General features: G+C 41.6%; 1 protein-coding gene across 1 annotated transcript in view; it reads left to right on the plus strand.

Moving 5' to 3' along the window:
* Positions 1 to 25707, plus strand: part of LOC111158578 (klotho) — a 41080-nt gene extending 15373 nt beyond the window's left edge. The window contains 4 exon segments of the mRNA XM_022520700.1: positions 16688 to 17198; positions 18151 to 18419; positions 23526 to 24627; positions 25168 to 25707. Of these exon segments, the coding sequence (XP_022376408.1) occupies positions 16688 to 17198; positions 18151 to 18419; positions 23526 to 24627; positions 25168 to 25505 (2220 nt within the window). The 3' untranslated portion in view covers positions 25506 to 25707.
* The last annotated feature ends 1633 nt before the right edge of the window (positions 25708 to 27340 follow it).

Here is a 27340-nt window from a genome sequence, read left to right on the forward strand (position 1 = left end):
CGCTCCCCACCATAGAACTGCTCACAAACAGTGGGATTTCCCCACATGGAGTGATTACAGAGGCTAGAGGAAAGGATTTTTTTTTTTTTAAGATTTCATTTATTTATTTGAGAGAGAGAGAGTGCAAGCATGAGAAAGAGAACGTGAGAGAGCAGGAGCACAAGTGGTGGTGGCGGGGGGAGGGCAGAGGGAGAGGGAGAAGCAGGCATCCTGCTGAGCAGGGAGCCCATGTGGGGTCTGATCCCAGAATCATAACCTGAGCTGAAGGCGGATGCTTAATGGACTGAGTCACCCAGGTGATACAGGCAGGTGGATTTTTTGAGCATAAAGCTCCCAAACGTATGGATTAGGTAGTTGCGGGGGTCACATCCTGCAGTATGAAATACATAATGAGTATTCATTTAAACAGCTTTTATTCAATGATGTAAATAGGTTTTTGTCGAATCATTACTTAATCATAGAGAATGTTCACACCCTGCCCCCACTCCCAGGCCGGAGACCGAAGGTTTACTTTTGGGAAAATTTGAAAGAGAGGGAGGTGGAAGTTCGGGGCGCTACACAGAGCAAAGGGCAAGGGTGAGACACAGGGATGAACACAGCAGCTCAAGTGGAATTCTATTTACAAACTTCCTGTCACTTCTCTGCGGCCTCGTCACTCTGTAAGCAGGTAACATCTGTCTCCCTGATGGCAAAAGGGAAGGGTTTTTTTGTTTTTTGTTTTTTCCCGTCTTTGAAAGTCTCTGAACGGCTCGCAAAGCACGGATCTCACCCACTGACTTTTTGGGTGGGTCCCGGAAGAAAATGACTAGCCTCCCGGCCAATCCGTGGAGGGTATGACTTGCTCTTTATAAAGTGAGCACATACATACAGTTTTTTAAAACCAGTTTTTAAGTACTTTTTTCCTAAATATGAATGGACAGCCAGGCATCAAAAGAATATTTGAAGAAAGTGTTCAACACGGAACAGAGAAAGACAAAATAAATAAACAGAAAAGCAAACCAGGAAAATCAGATTGTGCAGGAAATTAAATACACACAAAGTCAAAAAAGAACAGAGAATATTAAAAAATTCTTGGACATCAACAGTGTGATTCTTGTTTAGTAAAAAGTTTGAAGGATAAAGTCAAAGAAATGACCCCAAGGTAGTGCAAAATGACAAAGAAATGGAAATATTGAAGACAAGAGTAAAAGATTGAAAAGGTCAAGTACAAAAGTCTAACATCAGACAAAGAGGAGTTCCAAAAAGAAAATACGGAAGTGGAGGGCAGGAAATTTTTCAAGAAATAATATAAGAATGTACCCCAGATGAGAACTGATCATGAACCTTCATCTCTAAAGATCCTACTAAGTTCCTAGAACAATGAATACACAGTTATGTAGGGATTTAGAAAGCTTACCTTCAATATAATCTGTCCTAAAACGCCAGTGGAAGGTATGCACCAGCAAAATGACAGAGCAAATAATAGGAAGAAATTGGATCCAGAAGAGTATGGCTTCAATCCATGAAAAATAGAGAAAAATCCTAGGAGGAGAGCAGGTCTAGACAGCATCTAGCCAGATGGAACCAAGAAGGTGGAAAGGTCCAGGAGAGCAGGTGAAGAAGTAAATAGAACAGGTAAAATGGCAATAAATACGATGGAGAGTCATGAAAACATTAAAACGCATGGAGTATTTTGCAAGTTTAATAATGAGGTGGTTATTTGTTCATGGGAAAACAAAAAGCTGTCTGAAAAAGGTGGGGGTGGGGAGGGAATGTTATTAATGTCCTATTTGGCTTTGCAACAAAAAATATTAGTATAAGAACCTTGATGTAAATACTGATTAATGATTTAAATAAGAACAGACATTTAGGAGGATAAGGGAGGAAAATGGGGCAGTATGAAAGAGCTATCCCTTCATTATCACGATGCCTTATTAAATTTTGGAATAAGCATGTTACTTAGGACTATGATGGCAATTACTAGAAAAACCCAGCTAAAAGTTAAATGCGATTATCTGCAGGGAGCAGAAGAGGGATTTTGAGAGCGGGGTAGAGAAAACACTTTTTTCATGGCAGGTCTTTGGTACTATTTGATTTTAAACTACATGAATGAATGTATGTGATTAAAATAATTTTTTAAAAACTGTACCACTGACTAATGCTTATAGATTCTGAAGTGCATTTGTGTATTTGGTGGGGGGGGTGGGCAAGTAAATTGGTAGAGGGGCTCAGAGAGTCTAGCTGGCTTTCCTATGGCTGCCAGGGCCCGGGACTGGGATCTGCTTTCCTGAAGGTCGCCGGTGCGCGCCCCGGCACAGTTTCATCTGGGGCTGGGCTCAAGAGTCAGTTCCCTCGTCCACATATTGGTACTATGAAGTGGAGGTCAATGTGAGCCCTAAATGGTCCCCAATGGCTTCTCCCTTCATTAACAACTAGAGACTCACCATTACTCATATTTTAAATAAACCACTAGACCGTATTTATCTGCTCCACTTGTTACTGCTAGGTACCACCCCAAGACTTCTCGGCTGCCTCAGGCAGACCCAGGGTTCCGGAAGTTCTCGCTGCCGTCACTGAAGCTTCCGCGGGGCTGGGCTCTGGCATGACTGGCAGTTGCACAGTCCGTGAACCCCAGCAACGCGGGGGTCCCAAGTCAGTCAGACGTCTTACGTGGACGCTAGCTCCTTCCTCTCCCCCGCAAGCACCCCAAGAGAACCAACTAGAAGGAAATGGTGTCCTGCAGCTTTACTTCTGTCAGAGCATCACAACCCCCAGGGTCAAGAGGAGGGAACACAGACCAGTGGGGGGGGGGGGTGAGTCAAGGTCACATTGTAGGGGATCAGCGGGAGGTGTTGTCTTTGAAAAATGCGAGCTGTCGCAGCCTCACAGGCTTTCCACTCTCCGTGATCTGTCTCAAATGCCTCTTCCCATCTCCCTAGGACCCTCACCTCTTTCAGTATAAGGTTTGGAAATTACCTCCTAGGTGAAGACCTCTCCCCAAGAAGGAAAAGGTGTCTTTCTTTTCTCTGGAGCCCCATTGTGTTTTATTAAACAAATCCTTCTCACGGCCCTTTCATTTTCAGTCTTGTGTCACAGTCGTTCTGCTACCAGGGCTTTGATTCCACCCTGCATGCCCTGCGTAACTTGCCCGTGGCGTAAATATTTGCTCAGTGAAATAATGATCGCATGATAGCACAAATAATAGTGGTGAAAAAGCGTGTTCCGCCGATTCAGGGCTCCTATTTATTTTCCTTTGCGAATCTAATTTCCGAAAAAATGGAAGGAAGCAAACACTCTCTCAGGAGGAGTTATAACAGAAACTGCGTGTGGCTGCTTCCTTGTGTTTACTGCTAATCTGTGAGAAACAAGGGAGAGGGTGAGGAAAAACCATGTCATTTACAATTTGATTAAAAAGCTTTTCTTTTCCTTTTATGTTTAATCCCCTTTAAATTTTTCCTTTTGTTATGGTATTGGAGGGGGGTAGATCAAGAGGGTATTACTGCCTCCGTTCCTTATTCTGGAAACATCCTTGCAAGTGCATAACATATTTGGCCTCAACGCTGATCCCTGCCCCTCACTCACTGTCTTCTGGTCCCGCAGAAGGTCTTGCTGTTGTGCCTTGGGAACTTTTCTTCTGACTCTCCTGTCTGCCTGGAATGTTCTCCCTACCCCACCTGACCTCAATTCCACAGAATCAGCTTCCCACCTGTTTGGAGCCTATGCTCAGAGCCAGTTTCCGGAATGAAGCACAGCCTGATGACCCCATTCCAAACTGCTTCTCCCAGAGACCCGGCCTTTAAGGAAGTAGGGAGACCTACTTCCTGGCACAGGAAGTACTTCCTGGGGGCCTAGTGGAGAGAGGAGCTCACTAAATTTATAGGGACTGCAAATGAAATGTGTGAAGAATTTGGGGGTTTTGGTTTTTAGTCTCAGAATGGAAGACCCTATAGGAGAAATTAAAAGACAAAAACAGAACAAGCAAGCAAACAGAATCCGTCTGGCATAAAAGATGGCATAATCTGCCATCTTGGGTTTCTTAGGCCATCCTCAGACGGAAGGGACAGATTTAGTAGCTGCTCAACACTGTAGGCCAAGGGGCTTCTACCTCTTAATTAACATCCCTTGAAGAACATTTGTAAATGAACCCGCCCAAAGCCCAAGGAGAGCCTCTTGTATCTGGGGGGTGGGGAGGGCAGATAAAGAATAATCTTTGAGGATTATTTAGGATCACAAAGGGAGACGGTAAAAGAAAAAAACAATTCCTAAAAACAGAAATGGGGCAGAAAGATTGGGTGTCTTCCTGAGCTGGTCTACTTGGGTTAATCCCATTCTCTGATTCTGATTTTCTGGGGGGGGCGGGCCCAGGGGGAGTATGCCTTTGCTTGATTTGTTATTTACTGTGGATTAGGGTATTTTAAGTTCTGTGAGGGTAGATGTTAATGGACATGATTCTTGCCCGGTAAGAACATATCTGGATTTTTCCCTATAGAGCTTTAAAATGAAGACTAACACTGCAGCATGTGTAATGGGAAAACAAAGGAAAGATTCTTGTGAGCACCACCAGGAAAATGCATCTCCTCTCCTTGGCACCCAGGCCATCCTTCCTTTATTCTGCATTTTCTTTCTTTTTTTTTTTTTTTTTAAGATTTTATTTATTTATTTGACAGAGAGAGATCACAAGTAGGCAGAGAGGCAGGCAGAGAGAGAGAAAGAGGAGGAAGCAGGCTCCCTGCTGAGCAGAGAGCCCAATGCGGGGCTTGATCCCAGGACCCTGAGATCATGACCGAGCTGAAGGCAGAGGCTTAACCCACTGAGCCACCCAGGCGCCCCTGTTCTGCATTTTCTAATCACTTATCACCTTCCAACCTTCTTTATAGTGATGTTTATTATGTTCGCTGATTATTGTCTCTTTTGCTAAAATAGAAGCTCCATAAAAAGCATCCCAATTTGTTCCCTGTTGCCTCCCTAAGTGCTAAAACTGTGCCAGGCAGGCAGATCCTCCAGAAATACTTGTGGAAGGAAGTATTAACTTAGTCTTAACTAAGACCAGTGACTTTCCAATAGCTGGAACTTGCTCCACAGTAAGAAAGTTGACGCACTTGCAACCGAAATGAAAGTTTCATGAAGTGGGGCTTACCTACCCTTACTCTACACAGCACACTCTGATAATTTCTAATTAGTTCTAGTCTACCTGGATTTACAAAATTGCTGTGGCTGCTCATAACTTGATGTCATGACTGGAATCTGCCATGAAGAACTATGGCTTAAGACTGTGTAGAAACTGCTACCACATAAGGCAAATGGGAAAGAGGGAGAAGAAGGGCGGGTAGTTACTTTCTACTACCAGCTACTCCGGTAATAGAAACATTGTGGAGAGAGAGAATCTTAAGCAGGTTCCACGTCTGGCTCAGAGCTTGTCGTGGTGCTCAATCTCACAACCCTGGATCATGACCTGAGCTGAAATCAAGAGTCAGCCGCTTAACCAACAGAGCCACCCAGACTGCCCTCCAAGGGACATAGTTTATATTTCCATACTCTTACCCTGTCTGACGATGCAGAAACCCTCACATGCTTACATGTCACTCTCTCTTTAGATGGAAAGTGTTCTCTACCGCAAGGGGAATTGAGTTATTTTGAAAGCAAACAGCCATAAATGAGCCTATGAACTGATAAATGATCTCCAAGTCTCAGAAAGAGTCAGTCAGTTAGCATTTGCTGTTGATAATTCCAAGCAGGAGAATTAGGTGACGAGGCAGAGGTAAAACATTTAGAAAAGTAAAGCTGACTATTATGAGAAAAATACTTTTCTCAATTTTGTTGAAATCGGAGAGCAGCTGTTTCATGAGGGTATTATAGAATTACGTTGGTGATTTTAGTAATTGATGTTTACTGAAAAGATTCCAGCTGATGGGTGAACCACAGGATGCTTTTGCTGACCCTGTGGTAAACATCCCTTATCTGAATTCTTTATCTTCTTGTCTCTTTTTCTCATCTAGCCTGCTGTGTCCCTATTTGCTCCTTACTCATTCTCATTTTGTTGCTGTCAGAAAAACAGAGATAGAAAATCCAGGGATTGGAACTCCTCTGTGTCTCCCAGAACATGGTGATTAATGGACTAGGTGGATTCTGGTCACAAGCTGGATATTTTGTTAACAACCTAGCATCCGTGACTTGGAAGGATTTTTATAGCAGCATGATTTAGTGTTAAACAGAATGAATTAATTGACGTTGATTAGTTTTGTACAGATAAGTGAGGCAAGAAACTTAATCTCTGATTTATTGTTGTATTTACTCCAACTGAGTTATGAAATTTTTTTTACTTCATTTGAAGGAAGCTTATGCTTAAAAACAAATGAATAAGGCCTTTTATGTAACCTACTTTGGAAAAATCCAGACAAAATGATTATACAAAACTCCAGAATCACGCCATGATTTATAAAAAAGGTACCCTGGGGGTGCCTGGGCGGCTCAGTGGGTTAAAGCCTCTGCCTTCAGCTCAGGTCATGATCCCCGGGTCCTGGGATCAAACCCTGCATCTGGCTCTCTGCTCAGCAGGGAGCCTGCCTCCTCCTCTCTCTCTGCCTGCCTCTCTGCCTACTTGTGATCTCTATCTGTCAAAGAAATAAATAAAATCTTTAAAAAAAAAAAAAAAAGTACCCTGGCCTTTGTCTTGCCTAGGTGTCTTGCCTATGTTTGTCCCTAAGCATACCCTTACTTCAGTGAGGTCTTATAGAATCTCAAATTTGGTTATATGTGTATTTAGGAATTCTATATTGGCTAATGAGCAACCCCAACTATAACTAGGTTAAGGAAGAAAAAGGATCTTTATTCAAAGGATGGGGGGATAACTCACAGAATTGGAGAAGAGCGTCAGACACTTAGGGATTAGACTTGGAGATAATTATTACCATGGCGAGGGGGGACAATCTCTCTCTCTCTCTTTCCGTTTTTCTCCCTTCCTTTCTCTCTCTCATGCTCACATGCTTGGGTCTGGCTGGCTTCTTTACACCCCACCACAGAGGGTCTCTTCCCATGCCAACAAGTCCAGATTTACTCCAGAGGGAGGAGAGACCCTTGCCTCTATATAGCCGAAAAATGTCAGTGAGGATCTCTCATTGGTCTGCCTTGGGTCATTCAACTGAAAGTTGAAAATTATTCCTGTCTTATGTCTATTTATTGTATATATGCACGTAAAATCCATAAATTAGGTAATATTGCACACACGTTATCTTTAGCTAACTATAGTTTATTAAAATAATTGATGATCCTTTGTAACTAACAAATAATGTTCCATTTAATCCCTTAGTCCTGGATTATTTCAACTGATCCTTTCTTTTGTCCCTTTAGATTGTTTAACCTAATCTAAGAACTATGTCTGGCACATAGTAGCTACTCAAAAAATATTTGACTAAAAGAATAAATAAATAATCTCACATTGTGAGGTGTTCAGGTTGTTTCGATACAACTCTCGTTGATGAGGAGTGTACGGTTTTGGTGAAGAGCCACTAATTTATGAAGGGCTATGAAGAGGCATGGAATCTACTCCAAGTTCATGTGTTCAGGATGTGGTGGGAAAGGAATGTCTAAATGCATGCAGGAAGCCAAACAAATCTTCACAGAGGCGTTGAGAATGGAGCCGAATTTGGAAGGAGTAGACATTTACAGTGAATAACTGGGGAAAATAGCACCAAGAGTAAGCAGGGTTAATTATGGACACTTCTTAGAAGAAACGAATCTAAAACAGAAGGCAGGGAAAGCTCTAGATAATAAAGGAAAAGTAGAATAGTCATTTCAGGATTGATAGGTTGTCATCCAAGCTACAGCCCTGCGTGAGGGGTATCAAGAAATTGACTTGCCTGTGGCAAAAGAGTTGGGTTGGGAAGTGATGAGATATGAAACACACATGGGTATGGAACTGTACTAGTTCTAACTCTAGTGAGAGGCGATAAGACTTGGTGCTCAGAGTAAAAATTCTACATATTTAATTTGCTAAGAAGTCCAAAGCGAAGGCACATAAGGTCAGCTACCGCCTGTTTCCATACATCTGTCTGACTGTGTGTCAGGGAAGGTGGATGTGAGGCCTCGAGCATAGGTTGGGGCCCAGATGACTGAGGCAGGTCCTGGGCAACGTTTGGGGAAGTACACACAGAGACTATTGGTTACAGCATCTTTGTGTATAAAATTATAGGTGGCTCTGTTTTGGAAATTATTTTTGTGTTCTTTTAGATGATGGTTTTGTGAAGGCTGCTTGAAATCCTTTGTGAAGGATTTTTTTAAAAATCCTTTCTGAGGGATTTGCAGTTCATAATCTGCAGAGCTGTGCTGATAGAAGAGGGTTTGGTCTACAAATAATAACATTGGGTAGTTGGCATACTTGGGTAACAACAAAGGGTGGCAGTGCCTTTGAAGAAAGTCCTTGGACATGTAATGGTGATTTAAAATTTGTTTAATCCCTTAACCTTTCTTAAAAGAATATACTTCTAATTTAGAATCAGACAACACCTCAAGGTCTCTTCTTGGGTAGAGAGTAGCCACAAACTAGCTGTTTGAGTTATTTTTTGCTTATGGGCTGCATTTCAGTTCTTTAACCGTTGGTCTCAATTTAATTAAGATTATTTGTAGGATTAAATTAATCCTTTAAGAATTATTCCATTTCATTTTTTTAAAAAATTCTAAGGAATGATAGCCAAAAGTGACCTTTTCAGTATTGCCTCTGAAATGTATCTGAATGATTGTTAATACCATCCACCCATGTCTTCTCCAACTTTTGACTTATCCACCCAGCCACAAGCAGGCATCTTCACTGAGATGTCAGACCCATGACCCAAACAGAACTTTATCACTTTCCTTCCCCAGTCCCTTACTTGTTGCTTTGTCTGTTGTCCTTGATTCTTTCCCTGCCTTGCAAGTCATGTATGATTCATCCGCAAGTTCAGTAATGGCCTAAATCTGGCCACTTTTCATTATCTCCTTTGGTTCAAAACAGCATCATCTCTTGTCTGGTCCATGGCAACAGCTACCTAACTGGTTTCCTTGCTCCTATCTTGCCCTCCCAGAGACTGTGTACCACGTTGAAGCCAGTGATCTTTTAATAATCATAAATCACATTACTACCACACTTGAATAATAAACTGACCCGACCAGTCACAATTATAAGTGTTTTTTATATACTAACTTACTTAATTCCTGTAAGAATAAGAACATAAGGTGCTGTTCTTGTCCTTATTTTACAGTTGGGGAAACAGAGGCACCAAGAGTTAGATGAGGTGTCCAAGGTCACACAGCTAATAAGGGCACAGAATTAGAACAGTCTGACTTAGCCCATGTTCTTAAACATTATGCTTAACCATCTAGTGAATTTTGCCTTATTTGGACTGAAATCCAAACTCTTCATTGAGCTCCACAAGGCTGGGCCAACCTGGTCCCAGCCTGATGCAGGCTCAGCTCCCCAAGAAGCAGATCTTGGGGGAAGAAGTGCTTGAAGAGAAGTCAGTGAGGGCATGAGAGCAGAGCTAGGGAAGGAGTAAAAGCAAGGGACGCTGCCATTTCAGCTTGATCCCCTGCGGGACCTCTGGACTGTAAGGTATATCCCAGAGTTGCCTTCCAGCTGGACTTCTGAACTCCCACACAGTCATTGGCAATGGCCCCTCTGGGTTCGGAGGTGGGAGTGGGGGCTAAATATCTATGTCTGATTTTTTTAGGAGGTGCCCTGTTTACTTTCTACATGGTTTTCCTCCAAACTGCCACATTCTCACCAGACCCTCAGATCTTTCTTTACACTTGCCCAGTCCTCTACCCAGAATGCTTTTTCTCTCCAGGTCTTATTTAACATCCTTCATTTATGCTGTTATTGATAGATCCTTCCTCAAACATCCCTGCCCAAAGAAACCTTTTGTATTGTGCCTCTCCATTCCAATCCCTGCCACCTCCTAGTGTCTTCCTCAGCTGTATTTTGAAGATCTCTCTTGCTCCCTGGAATGTAAGCTCCATGAGATCAGAATCTTATTTTGAATCCTTTTGATTTCTAGAAACTTAGAATGGTGCCCAGGACAACATTTGTTAGACAAATGAATGAGTGAGGGCTTCGACTTTGTTCTTCCTTTTGCAATTTATTTGCACTGATCCGTGTCCTTTGAATAATCATATACATTTTAGAAACAACTCATCAATGTCTATAAAAAAATGTGTTGGGGTTTTGTATGGGATAGTATGGAATCTAGAGATCAACTGGGGAGGTTGGGTAACTTCCAGTGTTGAATTTTCCAATCCATAAACATGTTATCTCTCCCATCCAACCTCGCACCAGAGGTCTTAGCTTAAACAATAAGGAAATCATACAATGAAAGGCAGAATTAAAAATTAAAAAGTGGTATCTTTCTCCTTTTTCTATTTCTTCTTGAGCTACTTTTAGTAACTTGTGTATTTCTAGGAATTTGTTCATTTCACCTAGGTTATCTTATTTGTTGGCATACAATTGTTCATTGTATTCCCTTATAATCATTTTATTATGGAGGTAGATATACAGAAAAGATCAGTAGTAATGTCCCCACATTTGTTTCTGATTCTAATATTTGAGTCTTCTCTCTTTTTCTTAGTCTAGATAATTTGTCAGATGGTTGTCTGGATACTTTACCTTGTTTAAATCCACTCTAATCTTTATTATTTCCTTTTTTCTGCCAACTGTAGGTTTAGTTTGCTCTTCTTTTTCTGTTTCCTTTAGGTGGAAGGTTAAGTTCTTGATTTGAAGATTAAGTTCTTTCTTTAATGTGGTTGCTTACAGGTGTAAAATCTCCTCAGAGCACCACTTTTGCTGCATCCCATGAGTCTTGGCATGTTGTGTTTTGATTTTTATTCATCTCCAAATATTTTCTAACGTTCCTTGTGATTCCTTCTTTGACCCATTGATTTGTAAGAATGTGTTCATTAATTTCCACATATTTGTGAATGCTGTTGATTTCTCATTTCCCTTCATGGTGGTTAGAGAAGATATTTTGTATGATCTCAATCTTTTAAAACTTATTAAGAATTGTTCTGTGTCCTCACATATGGTCAATTCTGGGGAATGTCTCATGTGCACTTGAGAAAAATGTGTATCTGATCTTGTTGGGCAGGTTGTTTTATATGTCTGTTAGCTTTGGTTGATTTATAATAATGTCCAAGGCCTCTGTTTTCTTGTTGATCTGCTGTCTAGTTTTCTTTCTTTCCTTTTTTTTTTTAAGATTTTATTTATTTATTTGACAGAGAGAGAGCACAAGCAGAGGGAACAGCAGGCAGAGGCAGAGGGAGAAGCAGACTTCCAGCTAAGCAGGGAGACAGATGTGGGACTGGATCCCAGGACCCTGGGATCATGACCTGAGCTGAAGGCAGACACTTAACTGACTGAGCCACCCAGGCACCCTGCTGTCTAGATTCTCCATCCATTATTGAAAGTGGAGTATTAAAGTCTCCAATGATTATTATCAAGTTTGTATTTCTCCCTTCAGTTGTATCAATTTTTGCTTCATTAACTTGGTTCTCTTGTTGATGTGCATGTGTTTATAATTGTCATATATTCTTGATAGATTGACCCCCTTATCCATAAGTGATGTTCTTCTTTGTTTCTTGCAACAATTTTTGACCTAAAAGTATATTTGTCTTCTATTAGTATTGCCACCTGGTCTCTTTTTTGGTGTATTTAAATAATATTGTTGTGTTTGATCTCCAGTCATTTCAAGGATTTCTGCATATATATTCCAGGAAATATAGATTTTTCAAAATGTAGATTTCAAAATCAACACTGAGGCTGGGAAGGAAGTGAAGAGGATATTACACACCAGAGTCTTATGCCCCACATTGGGTCATTAGTGCATTTTGAGACAATGCTGTATTATTCTCAGTGGCCTACCAAGCCAAATTCCTTCTAATTTATTTTCTTAATGGGGTGTGCCTGAAAGCTCTCTGTCTTTCAAGGTCTCAGAAATAAAATACAACCCAGGTTATCTTAGGAGAAAGTTTTCCCATTCTGGATCAGAAAAATGTTTGCTTCTGTCCCAAAGTCTTTGATCTGGTTCTTACTGCCAGCCTTCATTCCTCCATATCTGTTCATTATACATATTCTGCCCCAGACACTTTGCTATAATCTGAGAAGAGAGAACTGAAAGACCCAGTCAATGTCTTGGAAACCCCTATAATCTAGACACTTCAATGAATCCAACACAATAGGGTGAAGGTCTTTGAGAGAGGTCAGCTGTGGAGACACATGGAGTGGACACTTAAGGGCAGAGAGAAGGAAGATGTCAGGGAAAACTTCCCGGAGGGGTGATGGCTGAGCTGGGTTTTGAAGTGGGGTGAAGCTGGAGGGACTGGGGATTGGAAAACTTGGGAGAGATGCACCTATGAAGGCGTAAAAACCCAGGTGACTTCAGACCTTCGCACAGCATGCATTGTGTCTGGGACTCAGGAGCTGAGAGGCAGAGACTGTAGGGCAGAACAGAGAACAATTAGGCAAGGGTTATTTAGATCATGGCTTTCAAATAACCATCATGGACATTTCAGCAGGACTGGCCATCCGGCTTCTCTGAGCTATTTTCCTTCCTTAAATTTTAAGATTTTTTTCATACTTCTAAAGCAATACATGCGTATGGTAGGAAATGTAAAAATACAGATAAGCAAATTGAGAATTATACCACCCGCAATCCTGCTACAAAACCTCATTTGACAATTTATAAATCATTCCAGGTTTTTATGTACGTGTTTTTCTTTGATAAAAAAAATATTGTTAAACTCTCCTTACTGTTTTGTAACCTGCTTTTCTGTTCAGTTAGTATTTTGGATACAGTTTTGACATGTTAATGGACGTTCTTTTGTATTATTTATAATGTCTGAATAGTAGTATATCTTTAGTCATACCATAATGTGTTAAAACATGCATATATGGTATGAATATTTTTGAATATTAGACATTTCAATTGTTTTCAATATTTGGCTCTTAGAAATAGTGTGTAGGTGAACATTCTTAGGCATACCCTTAATTACTTCCTTGAGTCCTTGTCAAATAGCTTTATTAAATCTCAATCTTGAAATAACAAACTTGTAAGGTGAACATACATGGAATAATTAGGAAGCAATGCAAAAACAAACACAGCCATGTCCCTCTTAATCATCCCTCACTGTTGCCACACCTTAAGCAGTGACCTTCCTACACTTTGCCTTACAGTAGTCGATTACTCAAACCCACCATCTGAACATGGATTGGAGGTGAATAAAGCAAGCTTCAGTTCAGTTCAACAGACACTGGGACCTCCACGTGTCAGGAGGGGATGAGGGAACACCCAGGGAGTCTGGGCAGGAAGGCATCATCACCTGTGATAGGTGATGCAAGAGAGGTATGCCTAAGACTAGGAGGGCACCCAGAGGAGAGACATGCAGCCGGGTGTGGCAGGTTGGTGGGGGTGGGGGACTTCCTGGAGAAGTTGCCATGCATGATGACCTCCAAGTTGGGCTGCTGTGGAGAGCAGTCAAATAAGAGATGAAGAAGGGTTTGGGGGGTGGGGTGAGTGGTTAAGACAAGTGACATCCAAGATGCTTTCTCTATTAGTTTGCCTTCTCCAGAGAAACCATTCATTTGTCCTTCCCTTTTTGTTCTCTTCAGCTCCTTAGTGCATTGGATGATGCCAGACCACATTGATAAGGCTGATCTTATTTGCTCAGCCTCCCAATTCAAATGCTAATCTCATCCAGAAATACCCGCGTAGACACACCCAGAAATAATGCTGTAATGGTTTGTTAAATTAACATTTGTTAAGTGGAACACAAGTGGAATCTCCTCTGTATGGTGAGCCTGGATTCAACAACTGACCACAAGAGAACTTGAAATAGAGAGTTTGTGACTCATAGGTCCTAGAGGAAGTACAGGGCCTTAAGGGGCCCCGTCAGGAGAGCGTAGACAAAGAGAGAGTCAGGACCTAAAGTCATGCCTTTATTAAGGTTCCTAGGCTAAAACCAGACGGGTCAATGCAAACAACAAAAAAAGGATTTTGGTAAGCCCCGGGAGGGGGTATTTCTATCTAAAGGGCCCCTAAGCCATCCAGGTGCTGGGAGGAAGGAGAGCCTGGTGATCACAAGGGCGGATCAGGAGGTCACGTCACGAAATTACATTTGCTTGTGACCCTGCAAGCTGCTGACTGGGGCACACACTTGCAGGAGAACCTGGTGTTACTTAAGGTCCCTGAAGGCCACTTGGCCAAAAAAACCAGATGCTGAGGCAGCAATACCATGGCACAGCTTAGCTAAACCCTTGACAAATGTTTTACCAGCTATCGGGGGGGCAGGGTGTCCCTTAGTCCAGGCAAGTGGACACATAAAATTAATCATCAACTTCCCAATGCTGCAAATTTATATTTCTCTAAAATCATCAACTACTTACTAGACAGTTTTACTTACCTCCTATCCTTTCATCCTCATCGTGTCCCTGCAGGAGAATACCCTCTATTCCTATCTATTCAGAGTAACTGAGGCTCACCCTGGTAATGGATGGGGGAGTTGGGATCCAAACCCAAGTCTTTTCTCATCCAAAGCCCAGGTGGTATCACTACGTCACTTGGCTGTTCTTTGACGGAGTTCCTTAGCAGGTGGTGTTCAGGCTTTATGGGCTGGACTTATCTTTTTTGGCTGCTCATCCTTTAGGTAGAGAAGGAGTAAGCATTCATGGAGATTTTACCATATGTGAACTCTGCGTTAGATGTTCTATGTAGATTATTTAATCCTCATAACTACCCTATGAGAGACACAAGAAAGTTAGTTTCACCTGCCCGCATTAGGTAACATGGTTAAAGGCACGCAAAAAAAGTAATGGAGCAGGAATTGTATCTGACATTAAAGACCATGTGTATACCTCCATGTGGCCCAGGGCATTCATTGCCTCACCAAACCTCTGTGCTGTGTCAAAGTAGCCAGGTTTAGAGGAGTGGCCCATTAGCGTAGGCTTTTCTGTTGTATGACTCTTCCTTTGGCCACCTGCAAAACTGACCCAGATCAGAAAGTTCTTGGGTTGCTTTCACTCTTACCTGGACCCTTATGCTGTCCACTGCAGTGTTTGTTCTATAAAGGTATGTCTGCTAGATTTAGGACATGAGGGTCTGTGGGCCTCAACTGGGCCAAGTTAGGAAAGTGCCCTGGTCTTCCATCCTGAGGACTAGCCTGAGCTCCTCCCTTTCTTTTCTGATTAACTGTTAAATGACCTGATGAGATTTCCTGACAATGGGGAAGACAGAGGTCAAGTGGCTGAGATGAGGAAGATAAAGGTGGGAGATGTCACAAAGCCAGCAGCCCAGCACGACTGAGCCTCAGTTTCTTGAACCCCTTGGGCAAAGGCCACTATTCTTCTGATTCGGTTTTTATTCTCCATTTCCTTTGTAGCATATGGGTAGCTGCCTCAGGTCATGAAAAAATTTATTCAGTGGAATGAAACATCGTAGATATTTACCAAGAAACTAAAAATGAAAGTTAGACATAAACTGTTTTATTCCATTGAACTATTTGGCTGAACTCATAAGAACAGTGATGAGATCATTCTTGGACACCTGCACCGAAATGAACCACGAGAAGAATATTTAGGAAAGATGAAGAGGATATTTGGCATTCTGAGCGAACGAGCTTCTTCAGGCCCAGGGAGTGGGAAGAAATTGGCATGATCATTTTGGAGAATATGAGTCAAACAGAGAACTGGAATGGGTTTTTCAGGGAGGATATATTAGGGGAGTAAAAGGCTGATAAATAGCATTTGCATTTGTAGAAAAATAGGGGGAGTAAATCAAGGAATGCGAAAGTGAAGAGAAACTTAATTCAAGTAAGAGAGGAAAAACCCTGTAGTCCTCATTAGTCTTTCTAAATAGAAGGAAAACAAGTGAAAATAAGCTATCAGAAGTCAGTAAGATATTATGGGAGTATGAAGCTAATCTTAAGCAAGCAAAGCCCATTTCGTTGATGTAAGAAACTCCAGATGAACACTGACTAACAATGGACATCTGATCTCCTTGAAGCTGCATTTGGTGATTCTTGTTCTTGGCTTGTACCTTGCACTCTAGGTCCTATGGGAAACCAGCACTGTCCCAGAGTTCCAGAGGGTGGGCCAAGGTTAGATGTTGGAGTTGGTCCTTAATTTATTGTGCTAATTCTTCTTAGGGAAGAATAAAGATTGTGGGAACATGTGTTAGAATTTTAGCTGTGAGGCATGAACACAAAATATTAAATTGACTCCAACAACTTGAGTCAACTTGAAAACTCCCAGTCTCTTAGGATAAAAAAAAAATATAATCCTATTTAGAAATTCCTGGTATGATCATAATGCAGGACTGGTTCTTCTCATGAAGCCTATTAATGGAAAATTACATAATCTAAAGTCGATTAAATAGTAGGGTAGGATATAACAAATTCTTATTTCGTTAACTTTTTGAAGGATGAATAATCACTTTGCATTCCAGATAAGAAATTCATATTTTCCATTGGCTACTGAAAAATAATAGAAACAATTCCATCATGGTAGCAGCTCTCTGTGGGCTGACCCACCTCGACAATAATTTATTGTTTCCAGGTGACTTTTACACTGTGGGGTTATTCATTAGGTTAGACTTGATGAGAAACAGATACCAACAGAGCTACAGATTCAAAAATGTTTTGTATTTCTTCTCCCAATCAGAGATAGATTCACCATGGTTTTTCTCTTTTATAGGCTCATGCCAAAATCTGGCATCTCTACAATACTTCTTTCCGTCCAACTCAGGGAGGCCAGGTATCCATTGCACTAAGCTCCCACTGGATCAATCCTCGAAGAATGACCGACCATAGCATCAAAGAATGTCAAAAATCTCTTGACTTTGTCCTAGGCTGGTTTGCCAAACCCATATTCATTGATGGTGACTATCCTGACAGCATGAAGAATAATATTTCATCTCTTTTGCCTGATTTTACTGAATCCGAGAAAAAGTTCATCAAGGGAACAGCTGACTTTTTTGCTCTTTCTTTTGGACCAACCTTGAGTTTTCAATTATTGGACCCACACATGAAGTTCCGCCAATTGGAATCTCCCAGCCTGAGGCAACTCCTTTCTTGGATTGACCTTGAATATAACCACCCTCAAATATTTATTGTGGAAAATGGCTGGTTTGTCTCAGGGACCACCAAGAGAGATGATGCTAAATATATGTATTACCTCAAAAAATTCATAATGGAAACCTTAAAAGGTAGGATTGGGGATAAAATTCTAATTTCTTGCCAAAATCCACAGGAAAAACAATCTTTCAAATGATCTGTAATAAACTGTGTGAATTTATAGTTTTAATAGTAATGCAGAAAATCATTTTGGCAACAGCAGGAAGGCATTTATGTAACACCTTTCTCATTTGGGGCTTTGAGGAACTTAAATTCATTTTTTAAAACTCATTTTGGAAATGAGAAACTGGGTTATAATGTGTGAAATAATTTGATTTTCAGAGATGCTTCTCTAAATTTTTAGATTATATTAAGAGTTAAGTAAATCTCAGGGTATCTAGATCTCTGTACATGTTTTGAGTTCTTATTATTCGTATTGAATAGAATAATTTTTTAAAAGATTTTATTTATTTATTTGACAGGCAGAGATCACAAGTAGGCAGAGAGGCAGGCAGAGAGAGAGAGGAAGGGAAGCAGGCTCCCCGCTGAGCAGAGAGCCCAATTCGGGGCTCGAGCCCAGGACCCTGGGATCATGACCTGAGCCGAAGGCAGAGGCTTTAACTCACTGAGCCACCCAGGCACCCCTGAATAGAACAATTTTTAAAGAATACTAACACTGCCTGAAGAATAAATTGCATTGTTCATGCTTTTAAAGATTTTAATTCATTTATTGCAGCAGCCACAATGCTAGGATAGAAAATGGAACAAAACAACTTCTCAGGCCCTAAGACCGCCTACTGGAAATAAAAATATTCCAAGTAAAAACGTATTGGAGATCATCTTATTTGTGAAGACTTTTATTTGTAGAATTGTCCAGGTGTGATAGCCTTCTATTAGTAAGAAAGGTCATTGGTTTACCAAACAATAAGCATTATATGTAACTTATTTCCCTAAGTAGTAAACCCTTTAAGTATTCTTGAGTCATGAGGCCAGTACCCAGGTAAGGGTTGGTCAAGTTGTTCTCATCCTCTCTTCTCTTTGCAGCCATCAAGCTGGATGGGGTAGACGTCATTGGCTACACAGCGTGGTCCCTTATGGATGGCTTCGAGTGGCACAGAGGCTACAGCATCAGACGTGGGCTCTTCTATGTCGACTTTCTAAGCCAGGATAAGAAACTGTTGCCAAAATCATCAGCCTTGTTCTACCAAAAGCTGATAGAGAAAAATGGCTTCCCTCCTTTACCTGAAAATCAACCCCTAGAAGGGACATTTCCCTGTGACTTTGCTTGGGGAATTGTTGACAACTACATTCAAGTAAGTCAGCTGACAAAACCAATCAGCAGTGTCACCAAGCCCTATCACTAGTAAGTAGTGCTTCCTTATTAGGTTGTCATGGCTCATTGTCCATTCTTCAGGCCAGACGTGGTTCCTGAGTGAGCACATTAAAGGCATTTTGGAACATGGCACACTTCTCTCCAAAAATCTTCCTAGCTTCATCTTGCACTTTAAATCAGCCCCCAAAGAGGAACAAATTAAAAATACATGAATATTTAAGATCTGAAAAGATAGTTAAAAAGATAAAATACTCCCTTTTAATTTGGTGGTTTTCAATGCTTTTTAAAGCAGTTGAGTTCTTCCATAAATAAGAAGTAACACAGAACTTCAAATTTTCTGAGATCTCAGCGGAGCAGCTGAGCCAGAGGCAGGAACACCAGGCAGAGCTCTCCCGAGGCAGAGCTGCATGCTGTTGCAGAAGCCCCTCCGCAATGAAAACCCTTGCTCCAAAGATTCACTGTCCCAAATTTCATTTCTAGAACTAGTCATCAAAATGGTAAGAAAGTTCTTCAAAATGGTCAACCAATATTTATTGAACACTTACAATTTAGGCAATCCTCAATATTATTTTTAACTTTCCAATCTTAAAGGGATTTGTTTTCTAGAGTTTGATGGAATATTTTAGTAGGCACTTATTGGATGCTTAGTGTACAAAGCCCTCTGTTAATCGCTGGGGGTGTTTGGTTGAGGGGAGTACACACTGAGATGAGTAAGGTTGACTCCTGCTTTCAAAGAGGTCTACTGAGGGAAAATGCTGGATACACAAATAATAGAACAGAGTGCACAGAGTAGGGTGCTAAGTGAGCAGGGTGATGGTTGGGTCCTGCTAAACAGTGTGAGAACAAAGATGGGAGTTGAGGGAAATTGGAAGGAGAGGTGAACCATGAGACTATGGACTCTGAAAAACAATCTGAGGATTTTGAAGGGGCGGGGGGTGGGAGGTTGGGGGAGCCAGGTGGTGGGTATTAAGGAGGGCACGTAGTGCATGGAGCACTGGGTGTGGTGCAAAAACAATGAATTCTGTTATGCTGAAAAGAAAAAAAAAAGATCAAGACAGAGACAAAGGTTGGTATTCATAAACAAGCAATGGCATTTAGCATGCTGGGTGCTTCCCTCTACCCTTCTGAGTTCTTAGCTGAGATCCCCTATAATTAAAGACAGATTAACAACAGAAAAACAAATAGAAGTTTATTAACATGTATAGCTTCCATATACATGAGAGATACTCAGAGAAAAATGTGTAACTCCTTGAGGTGACTTAGAATTCAGGCTTAAATACCATCTCAATAGAAAAAGCTAGAAGTGAGGGTGGGACATAGGTCTCTTAGGGAAGAACAAACAATTTTTAGGAAAGACGAATGGGCCCTTAGAAGAGTAGAAGAGAACCACAATAGCTTTCGACAAAGTGTCTGGGTGTGGTGGTGACCTCTGGTCTCCTCTTTTGAGACAAGACTCCATCTTCCCTGGGGGGATGAAACTCCCGGGAGGGAACTGATGACAGCGAAGTTCCTTTTGGAGCACCTGTCTTTAGACAGGTAAGGGAAGTTCTGAGAAAGCCTTTCCCTGCGTTTGTTATTTTTGGAGTGCTTGAAGCTTAAAATTATCAGTACACCAGCAGAACATACTTTGGGGTAGCAGGCCCTGAACTCCTACAGTCACATTTTGGGGTGGCATATTCTGTGACCCTTCACGTCAAAAGAAGTATTTAGAAGAATGCTTGGATCTGAGGAGAGGTCTTTTGGTTGAAATGGGTTGCTGTTTTCTTCTAAGTATCAAAAGGAAATCCTTTACCTATAAGGAAATAAATCAATACTATCCTTAACATGTTTTTTTTTGCTGGGTTATATTATTCTTAGGTCTTTTGCAGACCTCAGTTGGTTTAAAGGGCAGTGTCAGACTTAAGTCCCTTCTTAAATTTAAAAGACAACTTTGGGACACTGTTAGCAAAGTTGTCTGAGCACAGGAGGAAGAAGTCTAGCTCTGCCCTGTTTGTTGGGTTTGGGGGTTTCCTCCCTCCTCTTCTCTCTTCTTCCTCAGCCTCTGTTCCCAGAACCTGCCTTTCCTAATTTCTCTCCTAGAAGTGGGATCCACGGTGGGGTTCAAATAGGGTGCTGGTCGGGGGAAGGGGACAAAGGGAGGGAGATGAGCTCCCCATCCCTCTTTACTCCCCTGCTGGGGGTTGGTTGGTCCCTGGTCTTCGTTCTCTCTCCTGACCTGCCAGGTGCCACTCCCAGCCGGGCTCTGTATCCCTTGTCCCTGAGGATTCATGCTCTGTCCTGTTTTCTGACAGCAGCCTGAGCCTGGGCAGGTAATTCGCAGTTCAGTTTTACATGGAGGGAATTTTCTGCCAACATCTCTGTACAGACAGTGGTCGTTGTGGGATATTGTGGGGGGCCCCTTCATTCCTGCTCTGTTCCCCATCCCTGGACTGTGTTTGCCTTGGGAACTGGTAAGTAGTGAGAAAGTTTTAAGGGTGCGACCTGTTTCCTTGAGAGAGAGCAGAGAAACTCTGGTCAGAAGCAACAAGTCTGGCAGTGAGGAGGAAGGGGAGAGGATTGCTTCTTCTTCTCCTTAAGGGCGGTTGTGTTAGAATTTGATCTGATGCCAGCCGTGCATCAGCTCTGGACCCTTCCTCTGAGGTTGCTCTGCCCTTTTATCTCATCAGTTGTGTGGGTTCCTACTTCTTCATGTAGCGAAGCCTCCCCCCTCCCCCTACTCCCCAGTCTCTCCTGCACACAACCAACCACACACAAACTAATTCCCTCTCAAACCCACGGTGGATGAACTTCTCCAGAAGCTCTCTAGTGGGAAAAACTTGCAACTGCTCTTTTGTTCTCTTTGCTTTTCCCCTTGAGCCTTGCTTTATTTTGGCAGTGCCCTTCCTAAGTGAACTTCCTACCTGGCAAAGTAAAACCAAGGTTGTTGTAGGGCGGGCCCAAGGAGGGTGTGCATATATTTTAATTTACAAGCTTTTCTCTATACTCTTAACACATTATATTAAAGCCCTGAGAAGTAATTTTTCAATTGGAAAAATTTGGAAATTAATTTCTTCCCTCCTGGCTAGCATCTCAAACTCCTAATACAAATAAATTCCTAATATTAATAATAAAAAAAAAACTTTAAAAAGAATATCCCAGTAAGGGACCACCTGTCTGAAGTCTGACCTCCGGCTTGTTCATGTGGACTGTCACTGTCACTGGACCTAATTTCCCGGATGACAGGTTTGTTTTCCCATAACCACTAATGCTCATAGAAAACACAGGTACTTAACTGCTACGCATTGGGGACGTAGAGCTTCTTTAACCTTGGCCACCATCAGGAAAAGATTTCTTCCATAATATGCTAAATACATACTTTATGCCCATTTCTTCTGAAAGACTCCACTTGATTTTTCATTTTTTTTATTAAGAAAAGTCAACCAATTAATGATGGCTAGATAGAATTATGCCCAAGTGCTCATTTCTAAGTGTCCTGTATTTTCAAAAAATAAATGCCTCCTGCCCCCAGATATTATACCTTAGTCTCTCATATTTGTTTGCAGATGAGCTGAATAAAAGCTGCTGTTTTGGGAAAATTGTGGTAGAAAAGTTACAAATTTAGTTAACTCAGAGCTCTGTGAGAATAATCCAAACAATTCCTTCAAGCTATGAACACTTTCACTTCAAAAGAGCATGCAAATATTTTCTCTTGCAAAGCTGAGGAAACAAGATTTGTGGGTGCATCACAGTGGAAAAGTACTTCTCACAGCATTCCCACAGTACTAGGGGAAATGCACGTGTGGGTGATCTACAAGGGACAGTTCTCCAGAGAAAGCAATTTCCCTGTGACATGCTGGTGTTTTATTACTTTCCTTTATAAACACAGCACTGAGCCCTCCAGAGAAGCAGCAAAGCAGCTCAGGCCACAACTTGCAAAGAAACCTCTGCTAGAGATTCCAAACCAGAGTTTGACCCCTGCTTGTATTCCGAGGGTCAGGCAAACCCAGGCACCTATTCTAACAGGACTGTTTCAGAGGAGAGCACTGGTTTGGTCAGTGGGTCCTTAGAATGAACTTAGAGTGTGCCTTTTCCTCCACGGTTAACACGTGGAGGGAGCATTTTGTGGTTCAGTTTTACAATCTATCTGCTTTTCCTAAATACCCATTTTCATTTTGGAGGCTAATTCATCAGATGATTGAAAACCACTGGCCTCATGAGCATCACAGGAAAATAACATTTTAAAATTATGCTCAAATAGCCCAGTATGTGTAAATGACAATATTGTTCCTCATTTCCACATTCTCTAACACTTTTTCCATCAGATCGAATTTAAGTTCTGTTTTTGACACTAACGCCGATAAAAAGTAACAGTTCCACATATCTAGCATGTTCTTTGCCTAAAGCAAACTTCAATTTAGAACGTGATTTTAAGATGCGTGATTTAATTTTAAATATCATTGCGTTTTCTGACTCTAACTCGCTCAGATTCTATGCTTCATCTTTTTATCCATTTTTTAAAAATTTAGGAATCTCATATTATTGGTGATTTCTTATATTAAAATACAAACGTTCAAAAGCACTTTGCTTGCTTAACACAGACCAGAGGTGTGTGAGAATCATTAAGGTTTGTCATATGAAATGGTTTTTTAAAAAAATCAGATTTTGGTTTTTTTTTTTGTATTTTTCCTTTTCAAAATTATTTAATTATTTTATTTATTATCATTATTACGTTCAATTAGCCAGCATACAGAACATCAGTAGTTTTTGATGTAGTGTTCGAGGACTGATAAGTTGCTTATAACGTGCAGTGATCCTCACCCCAGGTGCCCTCCTTACCCATCACCCCCCAGATTTAATAAAAAGAAACATTAAAGCAGCAGTGCAAGAATTAGAACTATAGGTAAAGCAAATACGCATTAAAAAGTGGAATTTTTTTTTTTTTTTTTTTTCTTCACGAGCTGAACAATTGAGGAAAAATGGTTTAAACCTCCTGCTGGAGAGGCTCCCTTTCTGCTCCTCCTGCTTGGCTAGCTTCGCGGAAGGGACCGCGCGGAACTCCTCTTCCGGGGCGGTCGGGTGAAGCTAACGCCTCCTCCTCTCCCGGCAGGTGGACACCACCCTGTCTCAGTTCACCGACCCGAACGTTTACCTGTGGGATGTCCACCACAGTAAGCGGCTGATTAAGGTGGACGGGGTGGTGACCAAGAGGCGGAAGTCCTACTGCGTGGACTTCGCCGCCATCCGGCCGCAGATAGCCTTACTCCAGGAGATGCACGTCTCGCATTTTCACTTCTCGCTGGACTGGGCCCTGATCCAGCCGCTGGGCAACGAGTCGCAGGTGAACCACACGGCGCTGCACTACTACCGCTGCGTGGTCAGCGAGCTGGTGCGCGCCAACATCACCCCGGTGGTGGCGCTCTGGCGGCCCACTGCCCCGCACCACGGCCTGCCGCCGCCCCTGGCCAGGCACGGCGCCTGGGAGAACCCGCGCACCGCCCTGGCATTCGCCGAGTACGCCCGCCTGTGCTTTCGGGATCTCGGCCGCCACGTCAAGTTCTGGATCACGATGGGCGAGCCTTACACGCGCAACATGACCTACAGCGCCGGGCACAACCTGCTGAAGGCGCACGCGTTGGCTTGGCGCGTGTACGATGAGAAGTTCAGGGCCTCTCAGAAGGGGAAAATATCCATAGCCCTGCAGGCCGATTGGATCGAACCCGCCTGCCCTTTCTCCCCAAAGGACAAAGAAGTGGCCGAGAGAGTTTTGGAATTTGACATCGGCTGGCTGGCCGAGCCCATTTTCGGCTCTGGGGACTACCCACGTGTGATGAGGGACTGGCTCGACCGAAGAAACAATTTCCTTCTCCCGTATTTCACGGAGGAAGAAAAAAGGCTAATCCGGGGCTCCTTTGACTTTCTGGCTGTAAGCCATTACACCACCATCCTTGTCGACTGGGAAAAAGAAGACCCAGTGAAATACAACGATTACCTGGAAGTGCAGGAAATGACCGACATCACCTGGCTCAACTCTCCAGGTCAGGTGGCCGTGGTGCCCTGGGGCTTGCGCAAAGTTCTCAACTGGCTGAAGCTGAAGTACGGAGACCTCCCCATGTATATAATAGCCAACGGCATAGACGACGATCCGCTCGCAGCCCAAGACAGGCTGAGGGTGTATTACATGCAGAATTATGTCAACGAAGCTCTGAAAGGTAAGGGGTCCTAGAAACAGCCGCCCCTTGAAGCCTATGGCCCCCCGAGGGTGTGATGCCCGATAGGCGCTCAACCATATACGCCTACTGTCGCTCTCGGAGGAAAAGTGTTGTCCGTTCCCCGCCATGCTGAACAAGTCCAAGATAGACCTATATTCTCCCCCAGGGGTAATGGAGTTTAGCTAAAAGTGGGAGACCCTAGAAAAAGAGTGGAAAATTCCCTAACACCTGTTCTGGGCCTGTAAAAGCGTGGAGTCCTTTGTCCCCCATCTCAGATGGGTTTACAACACTCTTGCCTCCTTCGTGTGCATAAAGATTGAACCCAAGTTCATCATAGGAGGTTGAATTATATAAAACCTACTATGCTGACTGTAGCTCAATATTTGTCCTCTCATGAAAGAAGCCTTTTATGGTTAAACCTAATTTAGTTTTATTAAATGGTATTGAAAGTTTCCATGATGCACTCCCTAATGCTGTGTAAGAGTGAAGTGTTGTGTGCAAAAATATTTTAACAACCATTCTGTCCTTTTGTGTTTCTAGCCTACATACTGGATGGTATCAATCTTTGTGGATACTTTGCTTATTCATTTCATGATCGCTCAGCTCCGAAGTTTGGCCTCTATCATTATGCAGCAAATCAGTTTGAGCCCAAACCGTCCGTGAAACATTACAGGAAAATTATTGACAACAATGGCTTCCCAGGTCCCGAGACTCTGGCAAGATTTTGTCCAGAGGAATTCACCCTGTGCTCCGAATGCAGCTTTTTTCATACCCGAAAGTCTTTACTGGCTTTCATCACTTTCCTACTTTTTGCTTTTATTATTTCTCTTTCTCTGATTTTCTACTACTCTAAGAAAGGCAGAAGAAGTTATAAATAGTCCTGGACATTTTCCTATTCTTTTATTTTGAAATAATTATGCACATACATCAGCTTTTAACCATTTGTACTTCTCAGTGTTGTAAAACTATAGATTTCATTTATCCGACTTTCAGGAAAATTTTATATGGCATAGGACAGACGTTTGGAAATGAGCGTAAGTGATTGTAAAATATTGAATAATGTGAATAGTGCCTGGATTTGGTTGTTGTTTTTTTTTTTTTTTGGTTTGGAGGATGATCAGTGAGTGTCAGGGGCCATGATTTCTGCAGCATCCTCTAACGAATGTATGTGAAGTGGGAACCATTCTGTAATTTTTTTTTTAATAGGAATTGAATGACCTTATCAGTGCCCATTCCTTAATGTAGTGTTTATCTTGAAGTAATAATTGCAGACTTTGGAATAAAAGTTAAGTCCCAAGTAACCATACTCAAGTAACCAACTACCATGATACGCTTAATGGTCTCTGTTGAACCAAGTTTCCCTTGAAAAAGAAATGGCAGAATAGAGGTGAGATGACAAAGGCCCTACGCTGCAACATTCCTTTTAAAAGCAGTGTTTCTAGCAAATGCTGCTAATATTAATTTACGTATCTGGTTAATGATATGTTTAGCAGAGCAAATGATAGAACTTTATTTTATGTGACGTTCAAGGCCCACTCCAGGCCCTTTGGTCCATGCGGGCTTTGGGTTACTGGAGCCTTGTCAAGGGCCTGCGCATAGAGGACTTTGAATGTTTGTAGAAAAATAAACATGAATCATGAGATGTTGGGCTCTTCAGGAAGCATAAACCGATCGTGAAATGCATTATACTGTATGGCTCTAGGAAGAGGAAAGGAGAAAAAAGTACTTATGAGCAACATTATGATTAATTTGATTATAACCCTTTGATTTTAGAGCACTCCTTGCAATGAATGATGTGACCTTTCCTGAGCAAATAAGAATGAAATAATAACTCATCCTGTGAAGAGTGACTTCACTTGCTGTTCTTTAGAATGTGGCAAGATTTCTTTGAATTGGATTTTTTTTTTTTTTTTTTTGTAGTTCTTCATAGGCTCCAAAGCATTTGGTCTGATAACACTGGAAGATTTGTCTCTATGATTGCTGAGGTTTATTTAATATTTTCGCTGCAACTTCTGTGGAACTAACTCTGAACTAGTTTTCTTTGACCTTTCACACTGAAACATGCTACTGATTTCTAGAAAGGGCTAATGAGGTCTTATCCTTTAATGCCCCTTAAACAAGTTTTGCTGATTTTCAGACAAGGGTCTTTCTGTTTCACTAGTGCTGTGCATGATCCCAGTGTTTGTTTTATAGATAAGCCAGTATCATATCAGGCAAGGTAAACCAGTATCATATCAAGCATAACTAATCTTGCTGACACAGAGTTATGGTGTATAATAAAATGCTGTACTGTGTTATGTATCATCTTCAGAGGTGGTATGATCTTTTTTCCATGAAAGATAAGCTTTTGTTGGTATTCTTTTAAAAATTAGACTTATTACAAATAGAAACTAGAGAATAATAGATTCTTCTATGTATATATATTTTTCTAATTCTAAGAGTAATATATGTTCATTGTAAAAAATTTAAAAGCATAGAAAGTATATGTAAAGAGAAAAAATGACCTGTAGTCTCACCACCAATAGTATAGCCTATGTATCTTATTTTGCATGGAGTTGGATCATATTGTAAATAATCATGTATCTTTATTAATTTTTATCATGTATGTTTCTTTTGTCATTAGTCTTCAAAAGCATGATTTCTAGTTATAAAGTGATCCCACTCTATGAATTTATTGCAACTTATTTAACCATTCCTATTGGTTGGATTAATT

The sequence above is a fragment of the Enhydra lutris genome, unplaced genomic scaffold (genome assembly GCF_002288905.1).
Source record: "Enhydra lutris kenyoni isolate GAN:26980312 unplaced genomic scaffold, ASM228890v2 scaffoldscaffold60, whole genome shotgun sequence".
NCBI classification, from domain to species: domain Eukaryota; kingdom Metazoa; phylum Chordata; class Mammalia; order Carnivora; family Mustelidae; genus Enhydra; species Enhydra lutris.